The 21,905-nt window shown below is 53.8% G+C and overlaps 7 protein-coding genes across 7 annotated transcripts; 3 read left to right on the top strand and 4 right to left on the bottom strand.

Moving 5' to 3' along the window:
• Window positions 1–182: 182 nt before the first annotated feature.
• STT3 (oligosaccharyl transferase stt3 subunit) lies at window positions 183–2,602 on the bottom strand (the record flags this gene model as incomplete). Its single annotated transcript, XM_051497874.1, has 4 exons — window positions 183–453; window positions 503–2,249; window positions 2,312–2,392; window positions 2,446–2,602. 4 exons carry the CDS (start codon window positions 2,600–2,602, stop codon window positions 183–185), a joined length of 2,256 nt encoding a protein of 751 aa, XP_051351600.1.
• A 315-nt stretch (window positions 2,603–2,917) lies between these two features.
• J4E92_006506 (uncharacterized protein) lies at window positions 2,918–4,602 on the bottom strand (the record flags this gene model as incomplete). The annotated part of the gene is made up of 2 exons (XM_051497873.1): window positions 2,918–4,505; window positions 4,595–4,602. 2 exons carry the CDS (start codon window positions 4,600–4,602, stop codon window positions 2,918–2,920), a joined length of 1,596 nt encoding a protein of 531 aa, XP_051351599.1.
• Window positions 4,603–7,004: 2,402 nt separating this feature from the next.
• J4E92_006505 (uncharacterized protein) lies at window positions 7,005–10,614 on the bottom strand (the record flags this gene model as incomplete). The annotated part of the gene is made up of 3 exons (XM_051497872.1): window positions 7,005–7,819; window positions 7,869–9,995; window positions 10,281–10,614. 3 exons carry the CDS (start codon window positions 10,612–10,614, stop codon window positions 7,005–7,007), a joined length of 3,276 nt encoding a protein of 1,091 aa, XP_051351598.1.
• Window positions 10,615–13,611: 2,997 nt separating this feature from the next.
• On the top strand, window positions 13,612–14,835 carry J4E92_006504 (uncharacterized protein; the record flags this gene model as incomplete). Its single annotated transcript, XM_051497871.1, has 1 exon — window positions 13,612–14,835. One exon carries the CDS (start codon window positions 13,612–13,614, stop codon window positions 14,833–14,835), a length of 1,224 nt encoding a protein of 407 aa, XP_051351597.1.
• A 275-nt stretch (window positions 14,836–15,110) lies between these two features.
• J4E92_006503 (uncharacterized protein) lies at window positions 15,111–15,918 on the bottom strand (the record flags this gene model as incomplete). The annotated part of the gene is made up of 3 exons (XM_051497870.1): window positions 15,111–15,467; window positions 15,526–15,806; window positions 15,879–15,918. 3 exons carry the CDS (start codon window positions 15,916–15,918, stop codon window positions 15,111–15,113), a joined length of 678 nt encoding a protein of 225 aa, XP_051351596.1.
• A 253-nt stretch (window positions 15,919–16,171) lies between these two features.
• On the top strand, window positions 16,172–17,491 carry J4E92_006502 (uncharacterized protein; the record flags this gene model as incomplete). Its single annotated transcript, XM_051497869.1, has 5 exons — window positions 16,172–16,218; window positions 16,271–16,304; window positions 16,356–16,716; window positions 17,087–17,248; window positions 17,313–17,491. 5 exons carry the CDS (start codon window positions 16,172–16,174, stop codon window positions 17,489–17,491), a joined length of 783 nt encoding a protein of 260 aa, XP_051351595.1.
• A 1,859-nt stretch (window positions 17,492–19,350) lies between these two features.
• On the top strand, window positions 19,351–20,886 carry J4E92_006501 (uncharacterized protein; the record flags this gene model as incomplete). The annotated part of the gene is made up of 1 exon (XM_051497868.1): window positions 19,351–20,886. The coding sequence occupies one exon, from the start codon at window positions 19,351–19,353 to the stop codon at window positions 20,884–20,886; it is 1,536 nt and encodes a 511-aa protein (XP_051351594.1).
• Between the last annotated feature and the right edge of the window lie 1,019 nt (window positions 20,887–21,905).

The raw sequence follows: 21,905 nt of genomic DNA, 5'->3' as shown, positions 1-21,905 counted from the left end.
CGAAACCGCATCTCAAATCATGATAGTCAAACTCACCGCAACTCACCTCAAGGACACCGACAATGGGACTTAAATATTCTTTTATTTCTTCCCAGACGCCCGCCTGCGAACAATGCCAACATGGCTTCTTATTTGTACAAATGCTATAGATCTCTAGCAAGATTTTGATACGTCCACCATATCTACTCAACTCTCAATACCCGAGGTCCCTTCCTCTTGGTGGACCGCTTCTTCTTGTGGCCCTTGTCGAACGATACGGCGCTTTGATGGTCGCGACCAAAGTTGTCAAGATCCTTGACCTTGTAGATCCTAATGATCCAGTTCTCGCTGGTAAAGGCCTCCTCGATGGTGCTGAGCTCGGGGCCTTGTGCGGGAAGACGCGCGCCACGGACGCGGTCCTGGGCTTGTCCGGCGGGGAACAGCGCGTTGTAGTTGTAGTAAGACATCTTGTACCTGATATGCTGTTAGTCGCTGCTGGAGTTGGTGGGACTAAATCACTTACATCAAGCTGTTCTTCATAGTGGGGGTAGCCTCCTCGTCCACACGGTACTCGCCTCGTGGAGTGAAGAAGTTGCGCTCCTTGACCTCATCAGGCCAGATACCCTCGGCAATCCTGACCATCCAGAGGAACTTGTTGATGTCGTCTCCAGAGTAGCCAAGTAGACCACCAAAGACGACCAATACGTAGTCGACCTCGTGTTGACGCATGATGGGGTAGCTGACCTCCTCCCTGGAGCTCATAGCCTTACCGACAGTAGCGATGTGCGTGTTGTTCCAGGTGTTGTTGTCGACAAGAGTTGGGCGGTCGGCCATACCACCAATCTGGTATCCGTAGTCCCACCACGACATGATCTTGGCGTTCTGAGGGGTGTTCTGCCTGAGCCAGTAGTATGCCTCACGGTAGTCATCGATGATGTGTTGGCTACCGTCAGGAAGTCTGGATGCGAGCACGACGGAGGGCGAAGAGTAGGCGTTCGAAGTGACCCATGTGCAGTGCAGAACGAACAGCATGAGGTAGATGGCGGCGGTTCCGGCGACGGTAAGCTTGGACGCATACGAGTAGATGCCGACGAGCGGGTTGCGTGTAGATCGGAGACCCTCGGGAAGGATAGCTGCAGCAGCGACTGCAGCGGTATCGGCACTGCCGTTCTCGGTGACGGGCTTGGGGGTCTTGACGTCGAGGTAAGTGTCGAGAATCTGCGAGAAAGCAATTGCCGATGCAACGCAGACAATGGGAGTCAAAGTGAGCATGAGACGGACCATGACACCAGCGAAGTAACTGGCGAGCACAGCGTAGATGACAATGAAGACCTGCTCGTCGGTCAAAGTGCGGAAGCACAGGTAGACACCAGCGGGGAAGAGCCAGATCATCATGTTGAGATCGAAGAAGAAAGCGGGCCATGCGGTAGGCTGATGCTCGGAAACGGAGGCGATGATAGGAATGTGAATCTTGGCGTATCCGGTATCCCAGAGCGAGTAGAAACGGCCAGTCCAGGGCGCAATGACACCAGAGACGGTCAGAAGCACCAGTCCGCCAACACCGATGAGGAAGACACTCAGAACCAAAGCGCGGAGCAGTGTCTGGAACTGCTTGCCGGGAAGTTGTGCGCGAACCCAGTCAACAAAGGCAACCAGCTGGAGGAGGCCAAAGACACCGAGCGCGGACATGTGCTCGCTACTGCGGATGGGCAGGAAACCGACGAAGGGAATCTGCATACTCGCAAGCGTACCGAGCGCATACCACGACGTGTAGCTGACATATAACCTCGGGCTGTATCGTCCCATGCAGATCAAGACGAAAGCGTGCAGGGGCAGCAAGTTGGTGATGAAGACGTATCCACCCCACGCTGACACCATGTATCCGTAGAACAGCGCAGTCAATGCACCCCAGAACATGGAACCGAGCTTGACCGCCTTGATCCACAGGAAGAAGGTGAAGACGAGCAGGAAGATGGCAATGGCCTCGTTATCGTAACTTCCTGCGACGGATCGCGAGATGTAACCGGGGGTGATGCCCATGAAGGCTGCGGCGAGCAGACCGGCTGAGGGCGACGGGACCATCTCGGAGGTCAGGAGGTACGTCGCGAGCGCGGTAAGACCTGAGAAGGCAGGCGCGAGGAGGACACAGATGTTTCGAATGTCGACGGGCATGGCGAGAGCGCGGAGGGCGTGGTAGATGACACCGCTGGTGACCATCAGTCCGGGGTAGAGAGTACCACCCGTGACTCGTCCAAGAGGGTGCCATGTTCCTGCATTCTATGTCAGTCCATTGTAGCTACATGGCATTGGGGCATGCGGCGGAGATGCGTACGGTCGTCGAACCAGTCCCAGAAGCTGTAGAAGCCATTCTGTACAAGGTATTTCGTCGCTCGGAAGTTGAACCACGGATCGACTGCATTGCATAGTCAGTCAATTGCCCTTGCATTCCCCAATTGTAGTACTGACACTCGTGGATGATGCTCTCAAAGCGGATTACGGAGAACAAACGACTGCTTACGGCGGCGGCAGCGATGAGGCACAGGATAATCACCCGGAGCAAGCCTCGAGTGTTGCGGCCAGTCGCCTGCTTGAGCAGCTGCCCGTCATCTACGGCGGCAGCCATGTTTGCAGGAGAAGTTAAGGAAGGTGAGGTTGATGGTCGCAAGGCCGCGTCACGGAACTTCTCGAGAGCTATGCTTCATGAGCACACGTTTCCAACTCCACGCCTCGGCATTTGGTTTCGCCGACCTTCAACACCCCTGCAACGTCATCACCATCACCATGTCCGCGACAGCCACGGAGCGCCATTAAACATACGGCATTTTTTCACTTTGCGTCGATTCACATATGCGAAAATTGTCTACTGGGTATCAAGATCTGCGCTCTAAGATATCACTAGTCCGCGCAAAAGAAATCCATCATGAAAGCCTCCGTCTCTTCAACACTGCAATTGGCGCAGACGCGATGGTTGCAGTTCGCGCAAGCAACATCTACAACACCGCAAGGGTTCTGACATGCGCACTGTATCTGTTAACACTGTCACAAACAGCTGATACGGGTAACTTACACAATAGCGATTTGTTACCAAAGTCGTTTGTCTTCGCTTTGGGTACCGCTCGCCATATGCCGAATCTTCGGAACGTTGTCGTTTTACTGCAGTTCCTAGCGCAATATCTACTGCAACTGGCGAGTGTCGCATCGTTGCATGGCTTGACATCGGCATACTGGGCATGTTGTCAGGAGGAGGAGGATGCGGCGGTCGCGGCTGTGGAACATCGTCATCCACGTCTCCGGTAGCATCCACATCGCCGTCCTTGTCCCTCTCGTCCTCATCGTCAAAGTAGTCTCGTTTCTTCTTCTCATCTAGCAGCTCTTTCTTCGGTCGGTTCTCTTCAGCACAGATCCAGTCATTGATATTTCTCCTCTCCTTCTCAAAGTGACGTGCAATGTGATCAAACCGTTCGTCCCAAGCTGCATTGCGCCGCTCTTTGAGCTGCACTATATCTTTGCACAGGCCACACCAGAAGGTACCTTGGCAGTTCTTGCCAATCCTGCGGAGGTTTACATGCTTTTGAGCAACCTCGCACGCCATCTTATGCTGCGTCTCTAGGTGGTTCTTGAACGCTCCTTCGCGGTATAGATGCACACCACAGACCTGACCTGCCTGAAGTTCTTGGCCGCAGCGGAAGGCTTCCTGCTGGAAATGCTGACTGTTCTCGTGGCGCTTCCAATCTGACTTTGCGCCAAAGCGTTTGTGGCACTTGGGATATGTGCATCCATAAGGCCTGTTATGTCGCTTGATGTGCTTGCGCAGATCGCAATCACGAGCGACCGCAAATTCGCAGCCAGACATCGGACATAGCTTGTCATTGTTTGAAGAGCTCTTGCTGAAGCGACGCTGTTCTGTGTCGGGGGATCCTGGGCCTTTATTGACAAGCTCAGCCATCATCTTCAACAATGCATCATTCTTCTCAGACTTCGACGGCCTCCTGGACATATCGTCGCGGTTGGCTTTTTGTAGCAACTCTAGTATGCGACTCTCAATATCCACAGGCTCCGGCGAATGCAAGCGCTGTTCAGACTTCCTCTTGAGCTCTAGTGCTTGCTGCTCAGCCTTAGTCTGGGGTGCATTGGATAAAGAAGAACCCTGTGAGGACTTTTGAATCTTGAGATGGTTACTTCCAGACGCGCCAGGAGCGGCCTTGATAGTGGAGAGAGGATCTTGTATTCCCGGTGCATTGTGCCGAGAACGAGTCACCTTCGACACTTTCTGAACGCGACCGTTGTGTGGTGCGGAAGTAGGCCCGGGTCCAGAGAGCTGAGATAGTGGCTGTGCTTTTGGCACAAATACGGAGTCCTGGCTCGGCGAAGTTAGATATCTGGCATCCTGCATCATGGGAAAGTCCATCATAGACATGTTGCCCATCGTTGGGCTTATGGAGAAAGGAATCTCCATGCCAGCTACTGTTGACCCAATGTCCAAGGGTGTGACGGTTGGTTTACCCTCTATAGGAGAGTCGACTCGCCTGGGACGCCATACCGATCTATCAATGTCAGCTTAGCTGACTCTTCAAGTGCGAAATGTGCAAATGTACCTTTCTACGAGTTCGAGCACGTTCTCATCTTTGTGCATCCTCTCAACATGCTGCTTGAAGTTGTCCAGACGTGGCCAGATCTTTTCTTTATTCCTACAGTCCTCCACTGCACACTGATAAGACTTCTTATCAATGTCCTTCCGATGTAGGCTTTTCTGATGCCGCTCAAGATCGTTCGTAGTTGTGAAGCCTTCTACTCTTTTGCAGCCGGCCACGTCACACTTGAAGGGTTTGCTGTGTTTGAGCATGTGTTTCCTGTCACCTTCATCAGCACATGGTCATCTCATAGTGATGCCCATACGCACTTGAACTCTGAGTTGCACTTGAGTACTTCTGAGCACTCATAGCATGGAAAGTCTTTCTTTGACCTCGACCTCCCACTACGACTGCTGACATGGGATCGCTGATCTGAAGGCATCCGTGACATCGTAGGAGCCTCGCTTGTGGCAGACTCGACATGCATGTTGTTAATATCTGACATGAAACTTGCCGATAGTTCCTGATGGAGATGATCGGGATCATTGCTTATGACCGACTTGGTGTTCCGCGAAACGTAACCCTCGTCAGATGGCAAAGCCTGACTATCAACGTCAGATCCCGGACCCCATGGGAACTGGAAATTCACGTTCGATCGAGGGGAAAGATCATGAGAGCTACCAGACTGAGATAGCCTCATATTGTACGGACTCCATGCTGGCTCCGGTCCTCTGCCTGTAGTCGGACCATGATAAGGCCGTACATATCGTGGATCGAGAAGGTCAAAATCCCTCGGCATATGGGATCCAATACCATTATCTAACAGAGAGAGATTGGTCTGAAGATGATTCATACGATCAAAGCCTCTCGTATGTGATGAAGTCCTTGGGGTATGTAAGGAGGCTGATGAGCTTGATCTTTGGCTCCGTACACTATGTGCACTCCGTGGTTGTTGGGAAAACGTGCTCTGCTGCGTTTGCACAGGATCTATGTGCAATGCAGGTATCTGGCGGCCATAGTATTGGTTGGGAACTGAAATGTTGTACGACTGTTGATAGTCCCCGTTCTGGTTGTGGAGTGACATGTTCGCTATCATGGGTCAGCATCTTTCGGGGCTGCCTCAGGCACCAACATGCCACCCAATTCATCCCAACCAGCTCTCGAACATGGAAAGAGGCATCATCGTCGTACAAGCATCAGTATATAAGTAGAGACAAGAAGAGAAACAAGAGTATAGAAAAGGCAACAACAACACATACCTCTAATCTCAGATCGTCAGCCTGCTGCGATATGGAAGCCTTACGCCTGCCTCAAGGAACGCCGTACGCAAACCGTTTCAGAGGAACAGGCGCGCAGCTGTGCATTAGTAGATTCCAGCTGCAGCACACCGCCCCAATCTGCTAAGATGACAAGCCAGATGGGTACATGTAACAGGTAATGTGTGTGAGGTCCTCCGTTTTGTGTCCCATGCGCACGGGCATGCGCTGCCTGCCGGTGAGATATGAGGAAAGGCTTCAATACCAAGACACTGTCACCTCATCGCGTGCACCTGCCCTGCACTGGGTGTATCGGAGGACTTCGATCTGAGATGGGTAAAAAGGGGACTGTAGTATGTCGTCACGGTTTCTTTCCACACGCAGTGGTTATCGCAGTTGTATGCCTGTGATCGCGATGGCGAGGGTGCGCCGCATGTGGGCGGCCTCCCAGTCCTCCTCGCGCAGGGGCGCTACCAGGAAGGCGACCGGTGCCCTCTTTGCCCTCTTTCTCTTTCTGACAGCTCATTCGTGCTGAGGCTGCACCTAGCGAGCCGTTCACCGAATTGCAGATGGAGGACTCCAAGTTGCGGGTGGCTGTGTCGAGAGTCCTCCATGTGCGTGGGAGACGCATGCAGCCAATCACATCCTCGTGCCGGGTTCCCCCCCGGCGGCGCGATCGATTTAGCACGCCGCGCTGATGTGTGTATGACAGGCCGCGGGGGCTGGAAGTTTGAAAATAAGTCAGGCATTGCACTCGCGCAAAGGGGTTTTACTGGCGCTGGCGATGGCTGTCGTGCAACCACGCCTTTGTGGAGTGGAAGGTACCTAGGGGCTTTAAGTGGGTCGCAGCTTCCAGTCTACGATGTATCTCACCAATGGTACTATATCGTATGGAGCGGACAACAAAGTATGGAAAATCGAGGCATTGAGAATTGATGCAATTAACGCGCCAATGTCTATAGTACCATGCATGCCTATTGCACCATCAGATGCGACAATGTAGTCGATCCAGTTCGAATCCGAAGCGACAGTAGGTATCGTAACGCGTCTAAACCAAATTCGCCTCGTGAACATAAAAACCTCTTCCGCTGTGCAAGAGTGGATATCGTACGAAATCAACGTGAGCCAAAACAAAATCAGATCCTACGCCAATCCTATGGGCGTGTCGATCGAAACCCCTCCCATAATCCATCCCCGTCTATTGCTGATGTTGGTATTGATAGTTGTGTTGTGCCGTCAGATACGACATGGCAGGGTAGGTGCTGCCTTGTTGGTAAGCCATAGCGTTGTTGGTATCGTAACCCATATTCGGCATCTCAGTCGTCAAGCCCTGCGGCTCTTGGGTGTAATAGGAAGGAAAAGGTGTAGTCGTAGCATCGACCGGAGAGTCCGTGTACAGCGATTGCTGTTGTTGAACGGTATTAACAGGATTCATGCCATACTGTTGCACCCCACTCTGCATATTCCCATTCTGGTATGGCTGACTAGGAATTTGCAGCCCGTTCGTATAGCCATTGTGTGGCTTCCGAGGGACCTGTAGGCCTGGGTAGGTCTGGTTCGTGAAGTTTGTGGCATTGTTTGCCACATAGTTCGCATAACCGCTAGTCTGAGTCGGTGGCGGTGCCATTTGCGGTGGGGGGTAGGTTTGCATCGGCGTAGATCCTGCCTGAGATTTTGTTTCCTGAGAGTAAAGACTGTGAGGGTCGATACCAGGTGCATATGCGGCATTAGGATTGTAGCGCGACGCGTTATCTAGTGGCGAACGGCCTGGAGTGATGGAGAGCTTGCGGCTTTCGGGTAGCTCTACCACGGGGCTAATGATGCTGTCCGCGTTGAGCTGCTTCTGGTCCACAAGCGTAAGAATAGGCATGCTGAGCTGCTCCATGTGTTTTGCCAAGTGAACAGTCAATTTCTTCCAGCTCGTACAGATGTTGCCACAAAACCGGCATGGCTCGTCCTTGGGTTGCTTAGTCGTGTCGCGACGACATCTTTCGACAATGGCCCAAATGTCATCTGCCTTTGCGTTAGCGAGATCTCAAACAAAAAGACTTGCCCATCTCACCCTGGTCACCAGTTGCTGTCGCGTCTTTGTGAGCGGCTCGGGTACGTTGCCGTGGCTCAGCTATCTTGTGTTCACGAACGAGATGCTGCACGAAGTTGTCCTTGCGATAGCAGGTATGGTTGCAGTCTGCGATCTGACATGTCCAGTTCTCCAGCTGACGGTGTCGCTCGTTCTCATGTCTGACCCAGTCCGCCTTGCGCTTGAATGATTTCGGTTCCCCGCAATTGGGGAAGGTGCACGTGAAAGGCTGTACGTCTTCATGCACATGCTTGGTCCAATCGGACGGCTTGTAGAATTTTTTGACCTTGAAACACAACGTGCATTCGAACTCGGCTGGTAGGCGCTTGACAGGGGGAAGAGGTACACCTGATGGGAACGCGGCAGGAGCCACATTACCTTCTAGCGGGGGCTCGCCATCATCGTCGGAAGAACCAGGTGCAGTGACCTGGAAACCGATGAAAGGAGTTTCGGCATCCTTGGCACCGGCTTTCGGAGGGAGTTGCTTCGCCTCACCACCGAGGTCAGTACAAAACTTTCCAGAGGCACAATTCTTATGCTGTACGGCGTTGAGATGCTTGACCTTGAACTCCAATAATCTCTTGTATCTGCGCATTTGCTCCTGGGTGATACGCTCAACCATGAAATCAGCCAGGCGTGGGTTCAGTTGTCTAGCATGACTCCTGAAGCCGTCGTACGTTGGGACAATGGGATCGGTGCGGACCGTGAGATCCATACTAACGGGGTCTTGGTCATCTTCATCATCGTCTCCAGCTGGACTTGGCTGTGCGGAAGGCTTCGTGGCCTCTGTGTCCGCGAGCGGTGAAGCTAACATAGGCATCGGTGGACCTCCGTGCTGCGTCATCAGCTCAGCCAGCCCAGGCGATCTCCCTCTCCCGATATCGCTCCTGCTTCGAGTACGTCTGATGGCATTTTTGGGACCTTTGTACCACGGGCCCGCTGCCGCAGACAGACCTACTGAACTAAGTTGTCCCCCGTCCTTGCTATGACTGCTTAGGTTTGTATCAACTCGAGGAGATTTTGGACGACCCCAACTACCTATACGTTTCGGCTTCTCGATGATGGGCTCCTTGGACTTGTCCGAGGCTGCATCAGACTGCTGCACTGGTATACTGCCCTTGCGCTTGAGTATATTGCTTGGTGTACGTTTGGGTAGAATGTTTTCCAAGAAGCTGGGCCGCCGTTGTCGCTCCTTGCTCTTTCTTGGCTCGGGTTCGATGACTTTGATAACACCGGGAGCTGCACGTATGCTACCAATATCAGACTCGCTGAGACGGCGTGAGCCAACGGTTGCCGCAAGCGAAGCTTGTTCAACGTCCTTCGCTCGCACCAAGAAGCGCATCATCGCAGCATTGGATGTGGGCGGCTGATATCGAGCTGATGGGTTTGGCAAGTGTGGCTGCAACGGTCCATCTACCCATGGCTTGACAGCAGTACCATCCTTTGGTATAAGTTCTTGTGTCGGGGGAAAGTACGAGCTTTCTATATGGCTTGCGTTGACATCAATCGCAGCGGGTGGGGATTCAGGTTCTGCCGACTCATCATCGTCGTAATCGTAGTCGCCGTAATCGCTTCGTTCGTCAATGTACACCCCAGGTCCAGGTATGCCCGAATCATCTATACGGTCGAAATTGGTACGCACACCTAGCCCGAAGCTATCTGGGAGAGCCCGGCGTTGAATGTCGTTGTGACTCTTCGCTCGACGACGACCCGTGATGGGCTTGAGTAGGTTGTTCGAAGGCCCTACGTCGCCTGCCTCGCTTCCGATCTCACTCTTAGTGAGCCACTCCTGCACTTCAAGCTTCTTCTCATCCTTCGAGCGCTGCTCTGCAATTTCCTCTATGCTGGGGATCCAGGCGTCACCCATCCGGCGGCGCTCGTCAGGGTTGATACCGTTCTGCCCCGACTGTCCTGTCGTGAGCCAGGAGCCGTCCTCGTTGCGATCGGGTCCACGGGCTCCTGGTCGCGAATGCAGGTTCTCGTGAGGCTCCGCTTCACCATCCGAATCATCGTTATGCGCATACGGTGATAGGTGATTGCCGGAATGACGACTGCCATAGCTGTGCTTGCTGACAGGCATGCTATTGTCGGAACGCGAAGGCGAATCTTCTCTGCTATAGTTTTCCACACGTACAATGGGACTCGTCAAATGTCGCGTGAGGGGCCTTGGGTTTGCCATTGACACGTTCCCAGGACTATTCGTTAGAGCTGGACTGTGCGTTTGCTTGATAGGTGTTGTATGCGGTAGATGATTCGCCTGGTTTGGCGGCGTCGACATGTTCCCGTTGTACTGCATAGAGGGGAAGGCTGAGCTCTCATCGCCTAATGCCGGACTGGAATTGTTTGTCGCACTGGGCGACATTAATTGATGATGCGGGTTTAGCGAAGTGTTACTGAGGTGGTTGCTTGGCTGAGCATTGTACGTGTTCAGCGTCCCTGATGTCAAGGCTGACATGTCAACATGCTCTTGGAATGCCGGAAAATTACTGGCCGAACCGTTATCGGCAAAAGTCAGGCCAGAGAATTCATCGAGAACGTGTCCATTGAAATTCGGTGTTGCATAAGCGCTGAGATCGTGGTGACTGGGATCGCTCATGTAACCTGTTTCTGGGCTAAAATGCTCAACTGAATGCGAGGGCGAGATGTTCTGTCCGTTTCCGTAGTAGGATCCCGGAGAAAGACCGTAGTTTTGAACTTGATTGTAGGCATTCGGTGGTGGATATGACATGTCCGGATGTAATGAGGAGTCGAGAGAGGATCCAACGTTGGGAGTGAAGATGGATTCTTGCCCAGGGGTGCTGGATGAGGGAAGCGATACCATGGACCCATCGTAAACCATGGATGTCGGCTCTGCAGAGTACGTGAATGTGCCTTGCGCGTCTGGCATCAGGAAGTTACCGCCAGTAGGCGCAAGTTGATAGCCGCTAGTCTGCACATCCTGAGGGTGGCGTGGCTGACGCCGAGGGTCCTGGTAGGGCTGTGTATGCGTATCGACTGCTTGCATGATTATTTTGGCTGTAACGAACAACCTGAAAGTGGAGTCGATAGTAGATTAGGTCGCGACGATCAACAAATGGTTGCGACGGGCAGGGTGGTGTGGAGGGTAACGTGACTGTAGCCAGCGCTGCTTAGGGCGGCATAGTGCTGCCTGAAGGTTACTGATGTTGAATATTGCGAAAGTCAGAAAACCAGATGAGGGGAAAGTGTCGCAGCGCGTCCAGTTACCCAGATAGGTTGGTGGGATGGCGGAACGAGGGAGAGAAATATCGCAGTGCGGCTGAAAGCGAAAGAGGACAGGCTGCTGTAGCTTGAAGCTGGATGGCGATCTGCCTCGCACAGGACGGAAGTTTGGAGCCGTTGAGGCTAGAGGCAGTGCCGGCACTCTACGATGTTGACAGCTTCAGGGTGGGTCGCGAGCGAAATCGGGACACGGCGCGCGCGAACAACAGAGAAGCGGCGTAAAGTGCTTGGATGGTTGGTAGAAACAGAGTGGATTTCGATGTCGACGGTGGAGCCAGCGGCAGCAACGAGCGAAAGTCGAGGCACCGGTCAAGGCTGATTCCCCCCAAGATCTCCAGAATGGTAAGACCGGGGTAGAGCGATGCACGCCAAGCAGAAGTTCGCCGTCTCGAAACAATGTGGGCGCAGGCAGTCCAGATGTCTATGAGGTCGTGAGAAAGAGGCAGAACGACCGAAAACAAGCGCGACGGCGCGACGGTAGCTGTGAGCTTGACTGGCGTCTCGAGGCAGATTTGCAGATGCGTGACACGCTCTTGGCAGGCTTGATACAAACGGCACAGCCTCAGTTGCTATACAGAAGCGGGAGCAGGGGGCTGAACATGGGGCGAGCGGGTGGCTATGCTTCAAGATGATATCCTCATGGCGAATTCAACCTGCTATGCGTGATGCTTGTAGTAACTCCTGTCATCAAAATCTACTGAGGCGGTCACTCCAAACCGCGCTCGAGGTGCGAAACATGCAGCGGCCTTTGTTGTGCGCCCGCGTAGGCTGGCGCTTAGCTGTTTAGCAGCCGAACGCTGATGCTATATAAAGGCAGGCCAAGCCTAGAACTGCTCTTCTGGAGAGCATACCAGCGACGTAGCAAGCCTGCTAGTAATCAGACGCGTGCGATGGACAACACGGACGAGGTTGCGCTGCTGTTCGTGTCGCTGATTTGCGAATGTCGCGATGTGACGGCATATAGTAGCATGGACTGCCTTGCATGATCAGCGATTCAGCCACGCCTAGAGATGAAGCTTTCCTAGCCACGTCGCAAGCGGATAAGGTAGTGGCTGGCCCCGGTTTTGGATTATGAGCGAAGCCGGATGGTCTCCCGGGCTGTTGTGGGGCTCACGGGAATATGGCGAAGGAGCACATCGACCTGCTGTCTTCAGCGTACACTACCTTGATCTAGGCTAGGTCTCGAGAACTATGCTGTCATATCGCTGCAGGCGAGTAGTATGGCGGAAATGGCAGGATCGCTTCGCCTGGAAACGATACATGTATAGTGCGCCGCACTCATAGGTTGTGATATATAGCTGCGAGTGCCGCATACTATGGTAGACGCCGAAGCCACGAGTGACAGCAATGGTCTGATTTCAGTGGCCATGAAACGCGCCGCTTGATCTAGCGGGCTATGCATATAGTCCTCATCGCGAGATTGCTCAAATAGCAGGCGAGTTGGCATGCCGGCGCCAGGTGAGACGCAGCCGCAGGCAGAAGATCCGAGCCAGGCTATGGATGTCGCAACAGCTTTTCGAGTACTACTACCGGAACATGTAAGGTACCCGGAAGGAGGGTCTTGTGCAGATGTTGTGTCGATCCAGGGCTGGCGATCGCAACAGCTGACGTCACTGCAGGTCTCTCCCACGGACTTTCGATGCCATCGTGAAATAGAGCGTACCTGGTATTGAAGTGCTTGTGCAGGTTGGATGTACCGAACATGTACTGCAGATGTCTGCTTACCCTACCTCGCAATGGTAAAGTCAGGAACGGCAAAAGCACCCTCAAGCCGACGGAATAATTTCTTGCGAGCCTTGGAATCTTTGTCGAGGAAAGTCCGCGAGCTCTGGGCGCATCGGGGCATGGGGTGTAGAGTGTGTCTGATTGATGAGGCTCGGAGATGGGGCTGACCATTTCCATGGTCGCGATCCAGGCGTGCGGGCAATCGCAACCGGTGTGTCTAACGGCAGTCACCCTTCGGTGGAGCGGAGGCTAACAACAGCAGCATCCACTCTTTCTGCAGCACCGCTGGACGCGAAAATGGAACGAGATGTGCTTCAGAGCGCTTCTTCTTCTTCCTCTTCCTTTTTCACCCTCCTCCTACAGTCCGCCAATTGTCGCTTCCTCTCTTCCCCGCATCTGCGTCAGCGAATTTCTGCGCGTCACCGGCCACATTCGCATGTGATAGCATCACCAGACGGAGCCCGCACCCTACACGCAGCACGAACAGCACCACAGAGCATTGGAGCGTTGCACAACACCTAATAGTACTGTGCTAGCGGCAAGCGCCTTAAGTGTACGGGCTTCTGCAAAACAATAAAGACGCGAAAAGCACAAAGCCTACGAAACGTCCTAGGCTTGTCTATTACGGCGTCTTGCTTAGGAGCAATCGACTCTACGATCGCAGTCCCAGATACTATACGCGCCTTGTATTCTCGAGCGGGTATAATCAGCGCGATTAACCTTTCACACCATACCCAACTTACCTTTTCACACCGCTACCATGCCTGGGCTCAACGAAACCATCTTACGGCCCGATTCCAGGGAACTGCTCCCACCACTGCTGGCCTGTCTGTCGACAGCAAATGCTTCCAAAGACGTACCTCCGGGTCTTCTACCCCTCCTATCGCCTATCCTCCGCCAACGTGTACAGCTTCTGTCTTCCAACGAGTGGTTGTCGCTGTTGTGCTGGGACCGAGACATCGCGTCACGACTGCCGCAAATCATCGAGAAGATAAATGTCGAACCCCACCCAGCTTCTGGGGAGATCGAAGTGGAGGAACCAGATCAGATACTATACCGACGATCAGACCCCGAGACCCTACACGCCAAGTTGATACTGGGTGAATATGGAATCATCCCAACATACCTCTGGTGCACTGGTGGAGAAGGCGGAAGCCGCTGGCTACTGGCTGAGCTGAGAGGAACAGAAGACGTTGACGACGGCACCGAGTGGTTCGAGAACGTTCCCACTGCTGACGAGGCTGGCTTCAGGCGAAAGTCCGTGTCGGTCAAGAGCAACGGCGTCGCACCGTACCAAGCCGTGGTCCAACCCGCACCCGCTGCGGAGGAAGCAGAAGAAGAGGACGACGGGTCTTACTGGGCTGCATACGACCAGACGCCCGGGCGAACACCACAGCCTAGGCGATCCCCGGCGCCAGGAACCAGCGGCCGGACGCAGATCGGACCGTCGCAGTCAGAGCTCGAGTACTTCGAGCGCTACGCGTCGGAAGTGCAGCCAGCGCTCGATGCGCACGACCCAGACGAAGAGGAGCCCGCAGCTGGCGAGTCGACACTCAATGGCAACGCTCTCAGCTACACGCGCGAACCGCAGACCGAGCCCCTCGACACCACGAACCTGGGCCCGAACGGCTACGACTCATCGATGCCACCGGCATACACAAGCGGTCTCCTAAACGGCAGCGGCGTTCACGGCAACGACAGCGCGGTACATCTCGAGTCCATTGAGCAGGACCAAGGCGCTACCGCAAACGCCCTGAGCCACCCCCGGCCTTCTTCTTCGGCATCGACTAACTCGGTCGAGAGGCTAGAGCGAAAGGCAGAGAACTACAGCCAGGCCGAGCTTGCGATCAAGCAGCACATCAGCACGGATATTAAGAGCCTGTTCCGGTTGGCGAGAGCATCGGGCATAGACAGGGAGGAGTTTGAGAGAATTATCCAGAGGGAGCTTGAGGTATTGCCCATGCTTGAGCAGGAGATGTCATAAATTGGGCCATGTAGGAGGGCCAGATTGGATAGTAGGAAACGACCAAGAGGTCGGCTTCATGGGCATTTGTTGGCGTTTAACATAGCTTAGCCACTGCATAGTATTCCTAGATAGCGAATATGTCGTTCGCAGCAAAGAAAGGCCTTTCCAATGCCCCGCCAAACCATTGTGACGCTTTTGCCGTTCCTTGTAAGCAAGATGGTCCATGTAAAACTGTCGACACCTGAACGCCAGTCTCCTTTCTTCCTGAGCCCTAGCCATCGTTATGTGATTCTCTACCGCCTCCTCTGCGCATCGCCACTCGCGAACTTGGCACCACTTGCTTTGAGCTGCTGCAAGATGTCCACCGCATTCGAGCTGTTCAGGTTCATCGTCTGGTCCATGCCCGCACTTCCGCGACCGATCTCCTCTACCACGTTGTTGGGGTCCGCAGCGCCGATCACCGGCACTTCAGAAGCGAGCCATTGCTGGAAGGGTTTCGCGACAAAGTAGCCATCCGAAGTAAACCACCGGGTCAGGGGCGCGCGGATGTGGATTGTCTGTTTGGGATTCGAGGCGTAAGGGGCGGGTGTGAAGACGACGTCGCACTCGTAAATTGGGATGTGCTTCTTTGTGGAGGAGGATATCCTCACCTTGATGTTGTCAGTATTGTCTAACACATAGGTACGGAAATGGGGCATGTGGACATACCCTGCCTGTCTTGCCCTCTCCCTCATACACTACACCCTTCTCCACGAACCATAGCCAATAGCTGAATGCGGTATTCAACAGAAAGTATGCGACGACAGCAGGCAGTGTGTAGGGCTTGCTGGCCTCCCAGCCGAACTTCCAGTCGTAGTAGAAGAGTGCGCCGGCGATGGTGACGGCCGTGTAGCCGAGGACTAACCGCACATCGGTCTGTGTGTGGATCTGCTTGAATTTGAGGCTATTGAGGTAGTTGGGGAGGGCGTCGTCGGTCGTGTTCTTGAGGTCTGATCGCGAGTATTAGATACGGTCTATAGGCGAATGCATAGATGGTTGCGATGGCGGGAATGAAAGCATACCGGCGAGGGAGTGGACTGCGATTTTCTGGATTGCCGACATCGTGAAGTTGTGATTGTATAGTTCCTGTGATCACAACAAGAGCAGAAGTAGTCGTGAAGCCTGGAGCTCGTTGCGCAGTTGGTGATGTAGCTTTGGACACCTTTCCATAAGCGCAAAGCGCGGACCCTGGTCTCACAACATCCCGCCGGAGCCTCAGCGGCGAGCTATCATCGTCGAGCAACAACCACCACCACCGACCTTCACCTCCCACACCCCCTCCGCACCCCGCGCATCTCTCTCTACTACCGGCACCATGGGACAGCCTGTAGTTCAGACGATCCATCGGGATCCTGCCCTGTTGTACGTTCTGGTGTTGGCTGGTACATGACGAAGATGGCTGATAATTCTACAGTTGGTGGATTCTGCTCCCCATTACGGTGGTCATGGTACAGTGCACTCAATTCTTCTGAATATACAAGATGCTAACATACATCCAGGTCTTGACAGGCATCCTCCGCCACTACGCAATGACACTCCTCCAGTCGACCCCGAAGAAACACGACCTCGCCAAGGTCCGGCAACAGCGCTCCCTCGTGCGCGGCGTCAACCTGCGCACGAATGCCCAGGTCCTCTCACCCGGGTCCTTCGCGACCCGCAAAGCCTACATGGTGCAGGCCTACCAGGAAGGAAAGTTTTTGGCTGAGCCGGAGCTGAGGGGGAAACCCAGACCGAATCCTATGAGTGATCCTGCGGCCATGGAGGGCATGATGGGCATGATGAAGGGGCAGATGACGATGATGATCCCACAGACTCTGATCATGGGATGGATCAATGCCTTCTTCTCTGGCTTTGTTATCAGTAAGTCTGCCTTTCCATAAATACTCCTGCACCCTAGGGGAAAGCGGCTCGCGATCCAGAGTATTCTTGCATCCCGAAATCCTTCAAACGACAGGACCGAGTCTCACATGGAACCGAGCGAGCCTGAGTCTTCCCGTGTTCGTTCGTCGGATGTCGATGCCGGAGTACATGTTGCGTGGCCTTTCGCTTTGCCTAGCTCTGGAGCAGTTCCTACAGGCGCTATCTTCTAGGGCGAAGCGAGTGGCTGGTCTCTTGTATGCGTCGGCATGATGTTTGCGACTAGCTGGCGCGTTTGGTCGGCATATTTTGACAGTCGGCTGCTCCCGAGCTGTAAAAGCAAATCTGATCTGTTGCTAACCGATATGCGCAGTGAAACTACCCTTCCCGTTGACCCCACAATTCAAGTCTATGCTGCAATCTGGAGTTGGCACGCGTGACCTCGACGTCAGATGGGTGTCTAGTTTGTCATGGTATTTCCTGACTTTGTTCGGGCTTCAGCCCGTCTATAACTTCATTCTGGGGAACAACAATGGTATGTCGGGAAGAGCATTTGCCTACTCAGGTCAAGTCAGTCAAGCTAACAGTGTTATTTAAAGCTGCCAACCAAGTCTCTCAGCAGATGGCCATGGCCAACCCAGGCGCGGGCGGCATGATGGGTCCTGAGCAGGATCCGGATAAGCTATTTCTCAACGAAGCCGAGAATCTGGAAGTGCTAGAGCATCGATGGATATTGGAGGGTATTGAAGACCGCCTTGTTGCCAAACTTGGAGCATGATGCCGACACAGAGCATCAGTTGCTGGCCATAGCACCGCCATGGCGTTCATAGATATCTAGAAAAGGCCCACAAAGCTAGTATCCCGCGTTGACTTTGCGCAAAGACCCCCGATACAGACGACCGGCACGAGATAGCTAATTTCTATGACCATCATCTTATCCCATTCGTACGGCTTTTGCGGTCAGCCATGGCCGTGTGGCTTGCACGCCATGTGCGGGGATTCTACGCCAAGAGCGGTGCATCTCCTGCGTCTCGCTATTTCCAGACTCTCGAGCATCTTTCAATCCCTGCGCAGAGCCGCCGGATAATCTTTTGACACTTTGACAGCAAACATGCTGTGAAGATAGTCACGTCGTCTCACCCCCGCGCCGACGCAGGGGCAGCGCAAAGTCACCCGAGTGGGCTGTTCTCGACTTGCGACGGCGCACAAGCGTCGAGTCCTTCTAATCCACCTACATTTCCCCGCCACCACTCGCCAGTCTCCATCACCAGAGACACGGGACGCACCGCCCCCAAATGCGCCCGGAAAGCCCAAGACACTGGGAGCTCTTGCCGACTAAACCCCTTTGCGGATCGAGCTTGATGACTGAGCCGTGAGGCGACAACACGAATGGACTGGAGGGTGCATACAGCCGTCGAAACAGCCCAGGCGCATCCGCTCGCTATCTCTGCTGCCACTCATGGGATGATAGCATCATTAGTGCTATGATGCTGCCTTCCAGCAACGTACGACAACTGCTTTGACAGGGAAACCATGCTTCGCCCTATCTTGATGCCTAAATCGAGTGTCCTGAGCCAAATGCGCCCCAGCTGGTGAGCCACTATGCAGCAACTCCCAATGAGAGTCTGTGATACTGCACCCTCCGACCGACGACGGCTTTCTGCTCTTGATCGGGACCTGGGCCTCTCATCAGCGTTCCGGTTGCGCGGCAGCTGTCGGAACAATCACGTCCCTGGCGCAGGTGCGGTAGCACAACAGCAACTTACTACTGGTTTTTCTGTCCGGCCTCCTAACAGAAACAGCGATACTCAAAGGTACGTGATTCGTTCTTTGGGTCTTTGCATTTCGTCGTTCATCTCCTTATTTGTTTTGGCCCCCAACGCTCAAACTGGTGGGTCCGCGATTAGCATCCTCACAGCTCACGTCCACATGGTCTCGCTTCGTCCTTCCCACAGCTTAGCGAACGTGCAGCCCGCGGAAGCAGTTCTGGCACAAAAGTTGGCTTGGACGCATCGCGATCGGGTAGCGATCCGCCCACTACTAGCAAGATTGCTTCTGATTAGGGGCTTAACCCTGGGGCTTGAACCTACCCGTCGGTGGTAGGTGCTAGAGTTCATGTACAGCGCAGTGGTGGCTGGACAACTGTGCACTGCGGCCCACCGGTCAAGCTGAGAACAGGGGAGTACATATTGCCAAGGCACAAGGGCTCTCATTGGGTGGCTGACAATGCGGCTCTGCGGCTCAAACACCATAAAACACTGTAGAGCATGGCATCGAGGGACAGAAAGACGGTACGAAAGATTACGGCAGTGCAACTTGACACTAGCTTTTCTGCTTTGCTGCCTTGGTCTGTCACACCCCCCACTTGACGCTCCGCCTCTTTTGCCTCCTTTCCCAGTCCCTGTATTTGGGTTACTTTTGGCCGGCAGAACTACGACATCGAAATACCTTGACCACTCGTCTACTTGAAGGACTGTTTTCGCCTGCTCAGCAAGATTCTACAAACAGAAGATCTTGTATCTGTCGAACTTCTACGGCACTCGCATTCCCCCATATTCTTTGGCTTCTAAGTGCCGTGCGATACTTAGTCGCTATCGCTACCCCTGCCCGGTTCTGTGCAACGACTGAGCATCAGCCATGGACGCTCATCAGTTCCGAGACCTGCCACAAATTGAGACGATGGACGAGCCGCGCTATCCCGTCTGGGCGACAGAATACACCAACTACATGCAACCATGCAAAGAGCATGCAGTGCGTTTTCATATAGAAGAAGAGAGCTACCTGGATGATTTCGACAATGGCATTGTCAGCATGCAGCCAATGCAACGCTTTCTGTACGAGCAAAGCCCCCTTACGCCAGGCATGCTTTACGCAAAGATCCCGTTCCCAGACGGTCGATACGAGAAGCAATATGAGCAACACTGGCCTCCAGCAGACTGCTTTCGCAACGCATCACCGGATCGTACTTCTTCTGGAAACACTAGTCAAAACACCCAGGACGAGCTTCGGTCACCATACATGTGCCATAGCATCCCATATGGAAGCCCGATGGACTACTCTCATCTTCCGGTTTCATACCCGGCAGCTGAGTATCTTCAAGGCGGAGCGTTCGCCTGCGAATCTCACGCCGAAGAGCGTAACATCAGCCTTCGCGAGCTAGAGTACGAGCCTCCGGTACCGGAAGCAGTGGCTGAAGATGTGGAGGATGTTGTCATGAAACAAGAAGCTACCCCTGATCATCATCACAGTGAAGTCAAAGAAGAAGCTACTCCGGATTATACGAGGTACGCAGACTCTGGTATCGGACACTCGGTACGAGACGCCCAGTCTGTAGAGCCCGTTGACTTCCCTGAGGAACCCGCTTCGGACTCCGACTACAGTCCGACAAGGTCTAAGCGGAGAAGGTCTACAACGTCAAGCGGTAGCTCGGGTCGCACATCGAAGCGCCGCAAGCCGATCCGTAGAGACTCTCATGCTCCAAGTCCCACGGAATCGGTCAGATCAGAGAAGAAATCTCGTCGGTCCTCCAAGACACAGAAAGCAATCACAGATTCGAGCATTCAGGCTGAAGACCGTCGAGCTTTCCCATGTCCGCTCGCCGGCTATGGCTGCACGTCCAACTTCTCTTCCAAGAACGAGTGGAAAAGGCACGTCAGCACGCAGCACATCAAGCTCGGCTACTGGCGCTGCGATCTATGCACCCCATCCATCGATTCCAACGACCCACAGACATTATACCACAACGACTTCAACCGCAAAGATTTATTCACTCAGCATCTCCGCCGCATGCACGCTGCTCCGAAAGACAAGTCCTGCCGCACCCAGAAAGATTACCCAGTCTGCGAAGAGAACCTTTCGGAGCACCAAGTACGCTGCAACCTACAGCTACGAGATGCGCCACAACATTCGAGCTGTTTGTTCTGCGAGCGATCCTTCAATGGCATTACATCCTGGGAGGAGCGTATGGAGCATGTTGGACGTCACTTCGAGAAGGATTACAAGAGTCGCGTGGATATGCTCGACCCTACTACGTGGAACAGGGATCAAAGGCTCGAGCGCTATCTTCTTGATGAAGGGCTCGTTGCGAGAGAAGGTGCAGGATGGAAGATTGGTGATGGCAAGCCGCGCAGGAGTGCTGAAACGGACAGCGAAGTGGACTCAGAAGAAGACTGAACCACTGTGAACTGTCAAAAGGGACTTGGATTACATACATGGCAAGGATTAGGTTTCGGATACTAAGGTCACGGCATTTTACGACTGTCGCTATAGTTGATACCCGTTTGGGCGTTTGGGGATACGTCAAGCACATAGCAACGTTTTACGGCCGTTCACGATTTCCGTAGTAGAATATCAAAAGCGCGTCATCTTTGAACAGTCTACTTTCAGTTTCTTTCTTACCAGCTCAATAACTCCTTGTCGCGATACCCATGTTGACTCTCCTCTACTCACTTCTCACCTTGACATGTCCGACAACCTACCAAACAGCCCCCAGCCACAAACCTCGACTTTCCGCATACTCACAGCCCCAACACACCGACGAGATTTAGGCCGCACACACACCCATACCAACGGTCCTGCACCCCTTTTGCTCCAAGACAAGACAAACCCGACGACACAGCCATAGGCACAGAAGCGTTTCCAACGCCTACCGATCCGGGAATGAAGAGTAATCCAGGAACTTCGAGGGACCGCTTCACCGGACACGCGCTTGTCCTGCAGTGCGAGCCTAGTTTCCTCACGTGGGGGTGGATGACTGGTGGGTAGGATCAGAGAGCGGGAAATTGGAGAAGGGGACAGGGGGAGCGATCGGTAAGCTGGGGCTATGACAGTATTCGGGAATGTACAACGGCGATTTCGCGTGATGGCGGGGGCGGAAGTTGTCGGTCTCGAGTTCGGTCTCAATCTTAATGTAGAGCTTTGGGTTGGCTTGGGTAGAGGTATGGTTTGGCTCGCTCTACCATTTGCGTTCGTGATGGTGATGTTCATCATCGACGCGACGAACACTTGCCCACCCCCTCACAACCTACAAGTCGAAAACAAGGCAAAAGTAGGCAAAACAATCAACGTGTCATGTCAATCTACCTCTCTGCCTGTTTTTCCCTTCGTTCTGCCTGGGGCACAAAGTGAGGCTGAGACATGCACGCTCGTTCCTTCCTAGACGGCGTGCAGATACGAGGAGGTCCTTCAGTGCT

This window comes from Alternaria infectoria, assembly GCF_024043175.1.
Source record: "Alternaria infectoria strain BMP 0036 chromosome Unknown scaffold_10, whole genome shotgun sequence".
Classification (NCBI taxonomy): domain Eukaryota; kingdom Fungi; phylum Ascomycota; class Dothideomycetes; order Pleosporales; family Pleosporaceae; genus Alternaria; species Alternaria infectoria.
The sequence above is the reverse complement of the archived record's forward strand: the minus strand, read 5'-3'. Positions and strand labels throughout refer to the sequence as shown.